This window comes from Artibeus jamaicensis, unplaced genomic scaffold, assembly GCF_021234435.1.
Source record: "Artibeus jamaicensis isolate MK-2021 breed Jamaican fruit bat unplaced genomic scaffold, CSHL_Jam_final contig_233, whole genome shotgun sequence".
NCBI classification, from domain to species: Eukaryota; Metazoa; Chordata; class Mammalia; order Chiroptera; family Phyllostomidae; genus Artibeus; species Artibeus jamaicensis.
Window position 1 is genome coordinate 66,864,971 of NW_026521486.1, and position 13,635 is coordinate 66,878,605.

Genomic DNA, 13,635 nt, shown 5'->3' on the forward strand with positions numbered 1-13,635 from the left:
TCCGAGCAAAGGGACAAAGGTAAATGTGGTGATGTTTAGTTTGTTGGAAGTACTTTTAAGTGAGGTTTGTCATTGTTTTTCTTTCCTGCTAAATGGAATATAAACAAAAGGGTTGGGACTGGGAAAGCCATCTTGAATCGTCGGGATCACCCTCCACAGAGCTGCTGTGCAACTCAGAAGGCTCCTCCTCCCCATAAAACTTGGGGTCCAGGCAAACCCTTTGTGTGAATTTTAAAAGCCCTCCTCCCACCCTTCCTCCAGGCCAACTCAGCCAGTGCCCCAGGTTGCCTGATATACGGACCATGGGCTTCATTTCAGTCCCCACTTCTTCAGCTGAGCCCTGGCAGCACTCCTGAGGTCACGCAGGACAGAGCAACAAGACAGAGGGCTCCACGGTCTCTTGGCACCAGGAGTTCTATACCAATCAGCCCTGGTCCATCTACTTGGATTTTTATTTGAGAGAATGTACTTGTTTTAAGTGACTGCTATGGTCGTCAGTCATAACATAGAAGGCTCATGCAACATATTTAAAGCCCCTGATTTTTACTCTTGGCTTTTTTGACTCATAACTTTTTCCCCAGCCAACCCCCAACTATATCACATTGCTTTTATGAGTACATCAATTAGTCAAAGTGAATACCACCAATTATTCTCTGGTCTGCATTCTGTGATTTCTTTCTTTCCTCCACTAGGACCAGAGCTTCCACCAGCCTGCACTTCATTAAAGTCTTCATACTGACCCCATTTGACTTAAAGACCATCTCCTGATGGGTAGTTTCACCCGTGTTTCTGGAACAGTAATACCAGGACTGACCCCCTAAGTTTGGAGGGCAGTGCTCTCTGTTGTGTTTCTTAACAGACAGGAACTCATGCTTGGGGACTGGTAGGGTCATAAACTCCACGTGATGGAGTTATGAAAAAAATGATTATGTCCAGAAAAAACAAACTTATCATTTTGTAGCATCTCTTTACCTTCAAAATTTTGGAAAATGATCCAAAGTAGAAATACTACTTATTTTTAAAGATAATTTCTATTATATGATCTCTCAATACCTGTAAGTGCACATATTCCTGTATTTTGTAAATGTGGAAACAGGGATCAATTAAATGGCATGTCACGACTAGAGCTAGTTAGTGGAGCTAAACCTAACACCCAGATCTTTTAGATTATGTTTTTATTTACTCACAGTTTCACACTCCTCTATGCCCTGAAACTATTTCTTTGTAGCTCCATTTGAATCCAGCAGGAAGTGCCAACCCTATCCAGTCTCACTTTTGACATGATGTGCCAAGTTGAGAAGTTTTGGTCTTGGCAGCAGTTGTCCTGATTGTCTCCATTATCGAGAACAGCTCTACAGACCTCTTCCTAATTGGTTCCCCGCCCCCAGGGTGTTGGCTATCATTCTCTTTCATAAAGCTTACATCACTCGGTAAAGAACATTTGCAAGACTTAATTTGCTTGGTCAACTAAACAGTGTAAACCCATCTTTGATTTTGACTGAGTTGACCATCTTGAATCTTACAAATTACCAAGTAAAGGACAAATGCAGTATATTCTTTAAAAACAGCTGTGTGAACAGTTTTGATGTCTGGATTTAGGCTTTTTAAGTTCACGGAATACATGGCCCTTGAAGAGTCATATTTGTTTATTTTGGGGGTGGCTTCTAAAATATATTCATCTTGCACAGAAGTATTCGTTGTTCTATGCTATTTGTGATACTATTGACTCACCTACTCTTAACATTCCATTCACTATCTTCTATGCAATAAGTTGTATTTTTACATTGGAGGGAAAAAATCGAGAAACAGCAGCACTCACCAGTCTCATCACTTAAGACCAAATTGGCCTCAGATACTGTGAATCTTCTTTCTTGATAAAAAGAAAGCACATATTCCTTTTCAGCTCATGCAAATATTTTTGCTCTCCAATTGATTTTATTTCTAGCATTACTGAGTTCCACATTTAAAAAAATCTAGCATTGGGCTAACATGTGTCATTTGGAAAAATCAGTTTAAACCACTGAAGACTGAGCTGTCTCCAAGTAGTTTCTATGTAAAGAGAAAAACAGCCATGACTACTCTTAAAGACAGTAATGGAATGTAACTCTGTAGCCTTGACTGGGACTGACACTGGGCTCTGCAAAAGTTGTAGTACTAGTAAATGTTGCTAATAGAGTTTCATTCATGCACTACTCAAGAAGTTAGGGGACAAAAGAAAACCAGTAGCATCCATCAGATTATTACTGATGCCAATCAGACTCTGCACATTAAGGCTGTTAGGCCTGATATGATTGACTTCTACTCAGTTCTGCTCACGAGGACTTCAAGCATATGTCCCAAATGGTCTCTCTGCTGGAGAGATGCAGCTGCTATAGAGTTCTGAGTGTCTTACCTGTTGTCATGTCTCACAGACCATTAGTTGTGAATGCATTAGCAAAGCCAAAGAAGCTTTGGGGAAGATTTAAAAAAAAAGAAATGTACAGACTTCTAAACTTATGCAAACTCATTTAATATTCAGGTGTGAGTGGCAAATAGTGTTATTGGCCTCAATTTTTCCTCCTTCTATTTTATGTCTTAGGCATTCATCCGGTAAGATGTTCCCAACCTCCAATCTGAACTTGGAGCCCCTGTGGAGAGGTTTCCTTGGCACGCACTCTTCTGTTCTAATAGATAAAGGGCCCTCTTTATTCACCTTTGTATTGAGAGTGTTTAGGAGAGTTCAAATTGATTCTGGAATGAAAAAATGTGTGACTGTCCACTGTGGGAACTCCGAACATGTGCTGTCGGGCCTTCTTGAGAAGGCCACTAAGTGGAAAGTGGAGACAATCCTACACCCACTTTACCATCTCTGAAAGGCAGATACGGCTTTATATTATCCACCTCAAAGACGTCTGGGAGGGAAAAACTTGAAAAGCTCTTTTCACATTTACTGCAGGTATCTCAGTCACATACTACTCAAGAAGGACTGCATAGCCACTACCGAGGAAGTGATGTGAGTGGCGAAGGAAGACTGGAATAAGGGCAGAGTGGGGCGGCATGTCCCCAGGCAGCTCTTCACTGGCCCCTCAGATAGGAAACACACAACTGAAGAAAAGCTATAAAAGGGGAGAAAAGTTTTTGGTGGTGTATGGAATAGAGCCCTCAAAAAAGAAATAAATACTTTTCTTCAATGAAGCTTTACCACCTACATTAGTAAGTACTACAACTTAGAAAAAATAAAGGTAGATTATAAAGCTGGAAAATAATGGACAAAAAAGAAAGAGTATCAAAAATGCTCCTTGGAAGTCTGCCTTTTCTTAAATAGTTCTTGTTCCAAAATGCTCTGTATAATTAGTTACTTGTCCTAAGCAGCATAATTCTCGAACCTGAAAGGTCATTAAACTTGTATTTCCCCATTCTTCCCTCACACTAATGTTAATACACAGATATGAAAGCAGACTCAAGGAAATATGACTTATCTGTGAACATGAGACAGCTTTAAGCAGGAATATTGGCCCTGCTTTGTATTACAGCCACATGTTTCTACTTTTTCAACAACTTTGAAAAATAAATATTTGAACTACAATCTTCAATAAAGTCTCTCTACATTTGTTGTCAGTGTAATCACCTTTTGCTTGTCTGTTTTAGCTTAGATGTTGCACCTGGAGGTTCTAGCCGCTTTATGATGTAGGTTTATATGCCCTTTAATTGAAAGCAAACCGCCTGAGATAATCCAGTGACAACAATGTTACAAGGTCCACTTTCCGTTAAAAAGCAAATAGAAATATTAGGCTGTACTCTAAAATGAAGAAAAACACTAAAAATATACCACTATCTTCCTTTATCAGAGATAAAAAAAACCCAGTCTAAAATGCCTCTTTTGTGTGCTTTCTCCCCCCTGGCTGGAGTGGGGGAGTCCAAGGGACTGCAGTTCTCAATGATTAATCTTTCCTCACTATATGGTATTTCTCTGCTCAAAGAAAGACTTTAGTCATACTTTATGTTAAATATTTCGTTTATACTACTACAATAACTATCAACTTTAACCCCAAGTTTTATTTAACATTGTTATTATTACTCATTGAAAGCATTTCATTAAAAAACAAGTAAAACTGAATACGGAAGGAGGACAGAAACATAAACCTCATTCCTAAGCAGTGTTTGCTATTTTTCTGTATAAAGTAAAAAGACAGGAAGAAAAGGCAACATAAGAGGTAGCTTTAAGACAATACAACTTCTATATAAGATGGCTTCACGTTTTTATATAGCAGTAAGACAACTGATCAAAAAGGAAACAGCTGGCTAACATATGCTAGGGCTCGGCATGAATGTGTACGTGAGAGGCTACCCTGGAGTTGTTTGCACGGCTTGTGTGGCTGAACTAGAGTTGTATGTACCAATGAAAATACTTTTTCAAAAAGGGGAGAAAGTTGCTGCTCATGGAAATGTTAACAAAACAAATGGAAGGTTTTAGAATATATCCCACCCCTCAAAACTTAACACTGTCTCCAAAAAACTACTGAGACATTTCAGTTAACATCAAAACTGTTACACTATGGGGAAAGAGACTAGAAGTATTTTCTAAGCACCTAACAAAGATTTTCAAACAGAGCAGGAAAAGCATTTAAGGTTAAATAGTTAAATGTATACAACAGAGGAGGAATACCTCTCTGGGAATACCACCTTCTACCCAAATGTCTGGTTTTAGAGAAAAACCAATTACCCTCTTTTTGGTTTAATAAAAGACACTAGACAAATGAGTTCCATTCTTAACATAACCAAACAGCTCTTACTAGCCAAATGTGCACTGGCTGGTAGGCACCCAGTAGGGCCTCCACCATGGTTTTATTTTGACAGATATCATACAAAGGTACAGATGGACGAGTCTGCCTAGCCCTTCATGGAGCTGCTGCTTGCAATTATAGCCGTTGGACCAGATTAGTTATGCTGTGTGTGTCATGACGATTTTTCTAACGGGGTACAAGCAACCCCATATAGACTAAAAACAAAACGAAAAGCAAGGTCTTCTTTATAATTTGGTCATGTTAATATTCGACATAAGACAGCATGTCACTAAGCAAATCATTCAAACTAAATGATTTTAGTTTGGCAGACATCTAAACACTGTGGTCTTAAGAACAAGGAATTTAATGGTAGGGCAAACCTATCTGTTCGCTGTCCTCAAAACAGAATAGACTCATCTTTTCATAAATTAAAAAGTCACTGGAATGTTTTTTTGGGGGGGAAAGCAGGTTCAAAATAAGAGAGTACTGATGCAGTTAGAGTGAATATGCCTATCTCCTACTTCAGCCCTTTCCCACCAGGGTGTAAAAAGTGAATAAAGACAGCAACATTTTTTTTAATTATATTAAAAAAATATTTTGTTTATAAACAATTTTAATACTACAAAGTAGTATTTCAATACAAAGCAGTTCAAATATTAACTGTTCTTTAAACTGTTAAACTTTATTATAAATTAAAATTTCTTTACAAAAAAATTGCACATAATATTTGACCACTCTTAGGTTCTGATGCACTGGCATTTGCAATAGTTTCTTTAATCTTCAAGTTAAACAGTCTCGGCAAGGAGTCCAGAACGTAGGAAGGGCAATAAACAACCCTCTTAGAGCATTCAAGTGCAACTAGCAGACTTGTGGCCATGGATGGCAGTTACACTTTCCTTAAGATGGACTGCTTAAGTTTAAATCCTGAAATGAAGAATCTCAAAAGGTTTAAAGAGGAAGAACTAAAAGGGACTGCCTGTTTTTTTTTACTGTAAACTCAGCCCTGGAAATTAAATCCCAAACAAGAATCTCTCAGGCATCAGACTGTCAAGTGAATCAGGACTAGCAAAACATAAAGGGGGAAAAGTAAAAAATAAAAACAAAAACAAAGCAAAATTAAATATATGTCAGTCACTTTGAGGAACTATACTTACGTACATGATGTTATGAGAATCTGGCAGGGCCTAGAGGCAGACCAAACACGAAGTTCATTTATCCAGCCGAAGAGGGTCATGTTCATTGCTTCCGATTTTGAGGATAGGATATCATAGGGAACTTGATATGATCAGTAATGCTTGTCTGTATTACACAGACCTTAGCAGGGATCAGCCTAATCTTGAAGGAGCATTCAGATAATTTTGGCAATTATTTTAAGGACTTAGAACTGACTGTGCACCCAGTGTTCAGTGATTCTTGCTTTCTGTTTTGTTAACTGTTTAAATTTAAGAGCTCATTTAGGCTGACTCCAATCTCTTGGCACTTGGAAACTAGTTTTCTCAGGTTATCTGTTTTACCTCCTTCTGAAGCTTCAAACAACAGTTGCTGTAAAAGACAGGGAAGCACAGAAGTAAGACTTAGCTATATTCTGAGCATTACCACATCAATGGATATGGCACATGCAGAAAATTCATAGGAAAACTTCAAGATAAAATAAAAGATAAAAAGCATTACATCTTTCCACAGTGATGCACAAAGAGGTAACTTCTGTAAGGCTCTCTGATATAAACGGTGGACCTATAAGATAGATATATACACAATTCCATCAGGAAACGTGATGAAAAACATGTTCATAATACTATTTGAGTAATACTTCATAATGTGATAACATTTAAGACAAAATGGTTACATTGAGTTTGAGTGTTTCCAAACATTTAGAGAGTTCTTAGAATGTTAACTTCTACGCTTCATTCCTTTAAATTGCGAAGTCAACAAAAGGGGCAGAGTAGCTTAAAAAACGTGACCCATCTGATAGTCAATCATGACTTACCTCTCTTTGTCCCTTTAAAACAATCTCAGCAGCAATGGCTCTAAGAAAAAAAAAAAAAGAATATAGAAAAGGGAAAATAGTTTTATATTTCTTTGAACACAATGAGATACTAGCACTGGCAGAATACTGACTGTGGGAATCTGAGTACAAAACTTCCTGAAAGTAACAGGCTAAACTTCCAAGGAGGGTAACCTATAGTGAAAAGAAAAATTCAACAATTTTTATCAACTTTACAAGAATAAAGCAGACCAGTGTTTTGAACATAAATAACGTTCAAGAAAAATACTCATTATAATTACTAGTAAAAATACCTGGCACTATCACCTTTAAAAGAAAGAGAACATCATACTGCAAATGGGAGAAATCCCTGGATTTCGAAAGGGATGGTCTTAAGATTTGTGTGTTTGGTAACAGTATTGTTATCTAAATGTTCTTTCTGAAGAAAAATTACAACTCGATCCATGTTGCTTTTAAAAGCAATTGTTAATGAACACTCCCCCTCAATCAGTGTAAAACCTCAGCAAGTGTCAAAGACAAATCTAAATGGAAGATCTCTCCAGGAAAAAAACAAACACACAAAATCAGAGATGGCATGTAAAATTTACCTGTCTGGAGCAAAACTTACAAATAAAAGCAATAGCTATAAAAATATGTACATGATTGTTGCATTACATTTTCCAGGTGGCCAGGCATGTTGGGATATTATATGTAAACATCTTGGCTTGAAGTTTCAGAATCTGAACATTGCTTTCTTCCCATTCATGATGAAGTAGCCTGCAAAGTATATTCAGAAAAATGAGCAAAGCATTGCAAGTATAGGGAACCCCAAATGTGTTCTATGAACAGAATGTTTGATGAGGTACCATCCCTGGTCATCAAGGCTATTCAGCAAGTATTTGTAGAATGCCTCTTTCAAAAATTAGCCTGAGCCCTGGCTGGCGTAGCTCAGTGGATTGAGCACGGGCCTGTGAAGCAAAGGGTTGCCGGTTCGATTCCCAGTCAGGGCACATGCCTGGGTTGCAGGCCAGGTCCCCCCCACCAGGGGACACATGAGAGGCAACCACACATTGATGTTTCTCTCCCTCTCTTTCTCCTTCCCTTCCCCTCTCTCTAAAAATAAATAAATAAAATAAAATAAATTAGCCTGAGATAGCAAGAGATCCAGTCAAGATCCACGCCATCCTTCCTCAACAAACTAAAATAAGGCCCATGTAGTCTACAGAATACTGTAGCATTCTCTCCAAATTATACTCCATGTGTCCTCTCCCTCAAATTTTCTTGAATAATGAGTTGATATATTAATGCAAGTTCCTGGTATTTTTTCTCCTTATTAAACAAGTATAATTTAATCATGAATGTTTCTTGATATAAAATGTAAGTACAGTGACTAATTATTAAGTTCTCTATTATGAAAAAAAAGGACAAAGAAATAGGTATCAAAACAAAGTGGAGCTTTACCAGAAGAATGCCTACATATTAACAGAAACTAGTCAAAAAGAACCACATTTGCCACTTCACATGTGTTTTCAAAGTAACATTCCATAATGCAAATTTCCATAATTAGTTTCTGTAGATTAGCATGCCTTCTAAGAATTTTTATCCTAAAACTCTATGGCTATTTTTGTCAAAGCCTTAGGCCTTTAAGTGTTTTCTAATCTCTTATACCATTTTCCCACATACAAGTTAAGTGGAATGTAAATACTTTGAAACAAAAAGGGAGACTTGATAAATATTTTAGGCACCTTATAACCAATCCACAAAACAAACTTAGAAACTTAAGAAACTTAGAAACTGATGCAGTGAGAAAGACTGAGCAATGAGAAGCCAAAGCATTAGCATGTAGGGTAACTTTGGAATTAGAAAGCAAAATCCTTGAGCATAGCAATGGGTTTTCTCTATCAGAGAAGAGAAACTACAAAGAAATGCTCAAAAATCTCTTAACTGAATGTATGAAATCCCTAGATAAGTGTTTCTCAATTATGATTTGAGGGCTCAAGTTCAGGAATCTCCATTTGATTCCTGGTGCATGCTAATATTTGAGATCAATTGGCCTACCTGGAAATAAGTCAGAAAAACCAAAATATATACAGATGTAGGTGGCTACTATCTCTGTAACACTAAAAATCTCGTAAGTAATGTCCCTTTGCCATGTGAAACACATTCAGTGCTTGTGATATTCAATAGGTAGGCTAAGAACAGATGGTTTGTGCTTAAGAAACATAGATAAACTTTACTGAATTATATGCCCCCTTGTAACCTGCAAAGTTTTCTAACAGAACCAGATTTTTATACTGCCTTTTACATGAGTAGCAATCCATTGTTTAACAACTCTAAAATTGAAGTTTTATATATCAATGAAGTAGTGGTGAAAGAATAGACTGTCCTTACCATGCTTAAGAATAATTTTATATGAAAAACCTATACTATTGGGCTGGATAACCAAAAAAATGTCTTTTCTTACCTCAGTGCAAGTCCGGAATTAGCTGGCATAATTGTGCAAAACCGTTCCAAGGTTTTGGAATGCTGGGTCTTAGGAACACAACTCAAATAAAAGTAAATAACCTGAAAACATTGAGGGGAAAGGAAAAATAAATGCAACAAGATGTGAAATCCAATCACCTATGTGTTTCAATGAGAAAACCAACATGGTCTTTAAGACATGAATGTATAAATTATAATAATGCATGAGGCTGTGAGTTATATATAGTTCCTACCATTAATTTTATTAGTGATCTCCCAAATATGAACTAGGAAATATGGTCTAGTGATGACAGCATGGCCTGAGAACACTGACAAGAAGCAAGAAGTCCGGGTTTTCATTCCTGAGTCTACCTTTCCTTGCTGTATAGTTGGGCAAGTCATAGGGCTAATACTACCTGCCACATCTTGCTCATGGAATGCCTGTGTGTAAATGATTTATGTCCATAAAGTGGTTTGAGATCCTGGGATAAAGAATGGCATAGAAGTACAAAGCATAATAACTGGTTATCCTGATTCGCAATAAAATCAGCCTACCAAAAAATAATAGAACATGTATGTTTGAGTTTACATTTGAGGTTTTAGTCTGCATTAGCCTACATTGCACTGAATGAAAGGAATCTTGGAAAGTTTTTTGAAAAACACATTCTACTGCCTATAAGATAATCTTATATCATTAGTCAGATTCTACTGTTAAAATTCTAAATAGAATCTGATTTCAGTTTTTATGCCCAATTTCCTTGACAAAATTTACCAAAAAGAGCAGCTACACTGTGTTAAGTACATTCTTATTTACTGTGAAATCACAGAATTTTTCATTCAGTAAAATTCCAGCAAAACATTACAGTTATAATTAGAGTTACTTCTTTTGGTCATTCTTCAACATGTATTAAACCTTAACATCTCTTCAATTCTGCTTCGATGTTAAATTTTCTTAAATATACCATAACTAATATGTACATTTTATCTTACTGAACTTTAAAGGGATCTGCCTAGTACTGAAAGAGATACGTAGTGAACATGATCAAGAGTAAGAGTAGCACAGAATTGCACATGTGAAAATTATATCTCATAAACCAGTGTCACCCAGCAAATTTAATAAAAAAAAGTAAGAGTAAATGCTGGAAAAGGGATCCTAGGAAAAGCTCTTGATATAAAACAGAAGCTTTGCTGTTAATTTTTAAGTCCTTCCTTTGGTGCAAACATCTACAAAAAAAAAGTTTTCAGTTCTTACCCTATTATGAAATTCATAGTTGGACCAGTAATCAGCACTGCTAAAAGGAATGGGATATCGGGCAGGAACTGTAACCAAACATCTATTCACTAAATCAGTAAACAATCTGAATTCTTGGACTTTGTTCCTGGATCCAGCAGCTCTATTATTGGCAAAGACAAGATAACTGCCAAAAGAAAAATATTATCATTTAAAATAATTAGACTAGTAATTCTCTCACTCAGAAAGACAATCACCCCTTTACCCACCATATCCCCTTATTCCAAATACCATTCTTATTAAGAGGAACTAAACTTACTCCATCCAAATCTTCTGCACTATATCAGATCTCATGGCCACCCCTAATGCTGCCTCATATGCCTCCACTGTCTCTTTAATACTTGATTGAAGAGGATGACAAAGGCTGTTTAAAAAATGAAGGAAAACATTGTATGTCTACAGCTCAGTTCTATTAGGCAAAGGAATGACAAAGTATATTTTAAACATTACAGATATTATTACAATGGAATCCTTCTTTTGATCTTTCTCCTTTAATAACGTATAAACCTTAGCATCCCTTCAATTTTGCTTCAATGACTTTAACATGAGGTTGATTTTTAACACAGTGTAACTTAGTATATAATAAATAACAAATGCAAGCCAAGTATGCAACATTTCTCTCTACAGCAGATAATGTCTCACCAGTAAATCAGCCACAAATAAGGAACTTGGTGGTTAAACGTTTCATCATCAAAATTCCCTTTACATAAACGGGCTGGAATGTCAAGTGGTCCTGGGATATTTAAGAGATACCTGGAGGGGAAAAAACTTGGAAATTATGCCTCTGCATACATGAACTACAAATCTTTAAAAAAATCCTCATTTCCAACTTAAATTTCCTTGAAATACTTTGATAAGGTAATAAGACTTTATTTTTACATGTATACCATGCTGCTTTGGTCACATCTCTAGCACCACATATTTGTTATTTATTATTTTATACCTACAGGAGTAACTCTTTTCCTAAAATAAAATTTTCAGTTTAGCACCTAAATTAAACAAACCACAATAACTGTCTAATTAAACCTAATTAAAAACAGAAAATAACAAATGAGACTACCAAATATATAAAAGTTTCCAACAAAATCTGTGCTTTCTTGTTAAAAAAAAGTCTTTAAGTTACAAAACTTCGTTATTTAAAAACAACCTCTCTCTCCCATACAAACATACAGGTACCATTGTAGATATGATATCATATATTCTGTAACATACTGGCCCATAAGGCACTTGTTAAAAAGAGGTCCAAGATTAACTAAGATCAAACAGTCCCCTCTTGAAAAGCAACAATACATGGTAAGATAGTAAAGGCTCTAAAAAGTCAATTAGTAAAGAAATCTATTTGACTTTGACTAATTCAAGAACCCCCCAGCCCAATATAATTTGTGTATATAATACATACTACCATCTTCAGAAACCATATTTTTAATATCTAACTCATTTTATTTGTTTGTTTATTTATTTAGGAATGGAGAGCGAAAGACAGGGAAAGAAACATTGACGTGTGGGATATACATCAATCAGTTGCCTCTCACACGCTCCCAACTGAGGGCCCAGTCTACTACCCAGGCATGTGTCCTGATGGGGGACTCAAACCAACAACCCTTAGGTTAGCAAGCAGGCGCTCAATCCACTGAGCCACACCGGCCAGGGCAGTAATCACGTTTTTAAAGGAAATACATCGATCTCAACAAGGACATACTAGTATAACTATTTACCTTGGCTTAAAAAATTATTTTAATGAGCTAAGTTACAATGGATTGGAGAGGCTGTATGGGGGCTCTAGGGCAAGGATGGGGAAAGAACTGTAAGAAAGGGAAAAATGGGATATCTGAGAGTCAGGTTATTACTCCAACTTGACCATAACTAGCTATACTACCACGAGTTAATCACTTACCTTCTAAGGGCATTAGTTTTTTCAAATGAAAACTGACAAGAGATAACTTCAAATCTAATCTATCCCTAGGCTAAGTTCAGTAAAATGAATGAAATTCCCAGGTTAACTGTTACAGTTACTGACTAATTTTCAAGTTGATTTGAAACACATGAAAATTACCACATCTAGCTCTTTGTCTTTATACTAAATGTTATATAGAAAATGATAAAATCAAACTCTAGGTAAATATTAAGAGTTCTACATATTTGCTTTATAATTTCTACTCATGAAATTAAAATATATCCCTGGCTGGTGTGGTTCAGCGGCTGACTGCCAGCCTACAAATCAAAAGGTCACCAGTTTGATTCCCAGTCTAGGGTACATGTTTGGGTTGCAGGCCAGGTCCCCAGTGAGGGGGCACACAAAAGGCAACCACACATTAATGTTGCTCTCTCTTTCTCCCTCCTTTCCCCTCTCTAAAAAATAAATAGAATCCTAAAAAAAAAAAAATAATAAGATTTTGAACCTGCAACAGTGCTGACTTCTATTAATAAACTGCATATATTTAAAATTTTATTATCAGTATTACAATTCCCCAAACTACCTCAACTGACTGCGCTCTCCTAATATTAGACTCAAAAAAGATTTCTTAAATTGAGGGAAAGGCACACTCTTCGTAAATAAGGACTTCAGTATTATCTAAAAAATAAAACTAAGCCCAGGATAGCTATTTCTTATAAGTCTTAGTGAATTATAAATCAGTACTATTCCCACAAAATTATAAAGATGAATGACTTGGTAAACAATGAGAAGATTATTTGGAAACAACCCATTTTAAAATTTTTATTGACACATATATTCTGCTTTATAAGTTGACATTAAGACAATATTAAGATCTCTGGTTACTACAGCAGAAACTGGTAGTAACATCTTTTAAGCTAAATCAATTATCTCTATGCACAAAGGGAGATCAAAACCAGCAATGTTTCATTTAGCTTTGGATTTATCCTGTGCCGGATTTTAAGATGTTTAAGCAATCTAATTTAAACAAGAAGAAAGCTAGCATGGGAAAGCTGAACGATATCTAAATTCCTTATAGAATAGCTTAATTCTCTATTAATTTGCATTTTTAATTATTCTTTTGTAATTTATTCTAAGCTATTAATCTACTGGGTTGGCCAAAAATTTTGTTTCGTTTTGTTTTTTCTGGAAGATGGTTCTAGTAGTGCTTCGTTGTCTTTAACATCATCTGAAACAATTT

At 36.2% G+C, this 13,635-nt stretch overlaps 1 protein-coding gene across 1 annotated transcript in view; it reads right to left on the reverse strand.

Moving 5' to 3' along the window:
* Nucleotides 1-5,424: 5,424 nt before the first annotated feature.
* ZFC3H1 (zinc finger C3H1-type containing) overlaps nt 5,425-13,635 on the reverse strand; it is a 56,055-nt gene continuing 47,844 nt past the window's right edge. The window contains exons 28-35 of the mRNA XM_037132161.2: nt 11,144-11,254; nt 10,761-10,865; nt 10,463-10,628; nt 9,212-9,312; nt 7,423-7,524; nt 6,751-6,790; nt 6,435-6,497; nt 5,425-6,305 (exon numbers count right to left, since the gene is read on the reverse strand). Coding sequence (XP_036988056.2) covers nt 6,192-6,305; nt 6,435-6,497; nt 6,751-6,790; nt 7,423-7,524; nt 9,212-9,312; nt 10,463-10,628; nt 10,761-10,865; nt 11,144-11,254 — 802 coding nt within the window. The 3' untranslated portion in view covers nt 5,425-6,191. The remainder of the gene's footprint in view (nt 6,306-6,434; nt 6,498-6,750; nt 6,791-7,422; nt 7,525-9,211; nt 9,313-10,462; nt 10,629-10,760; nt 10,866-11,143; nt 11,255-13,635) is intronic.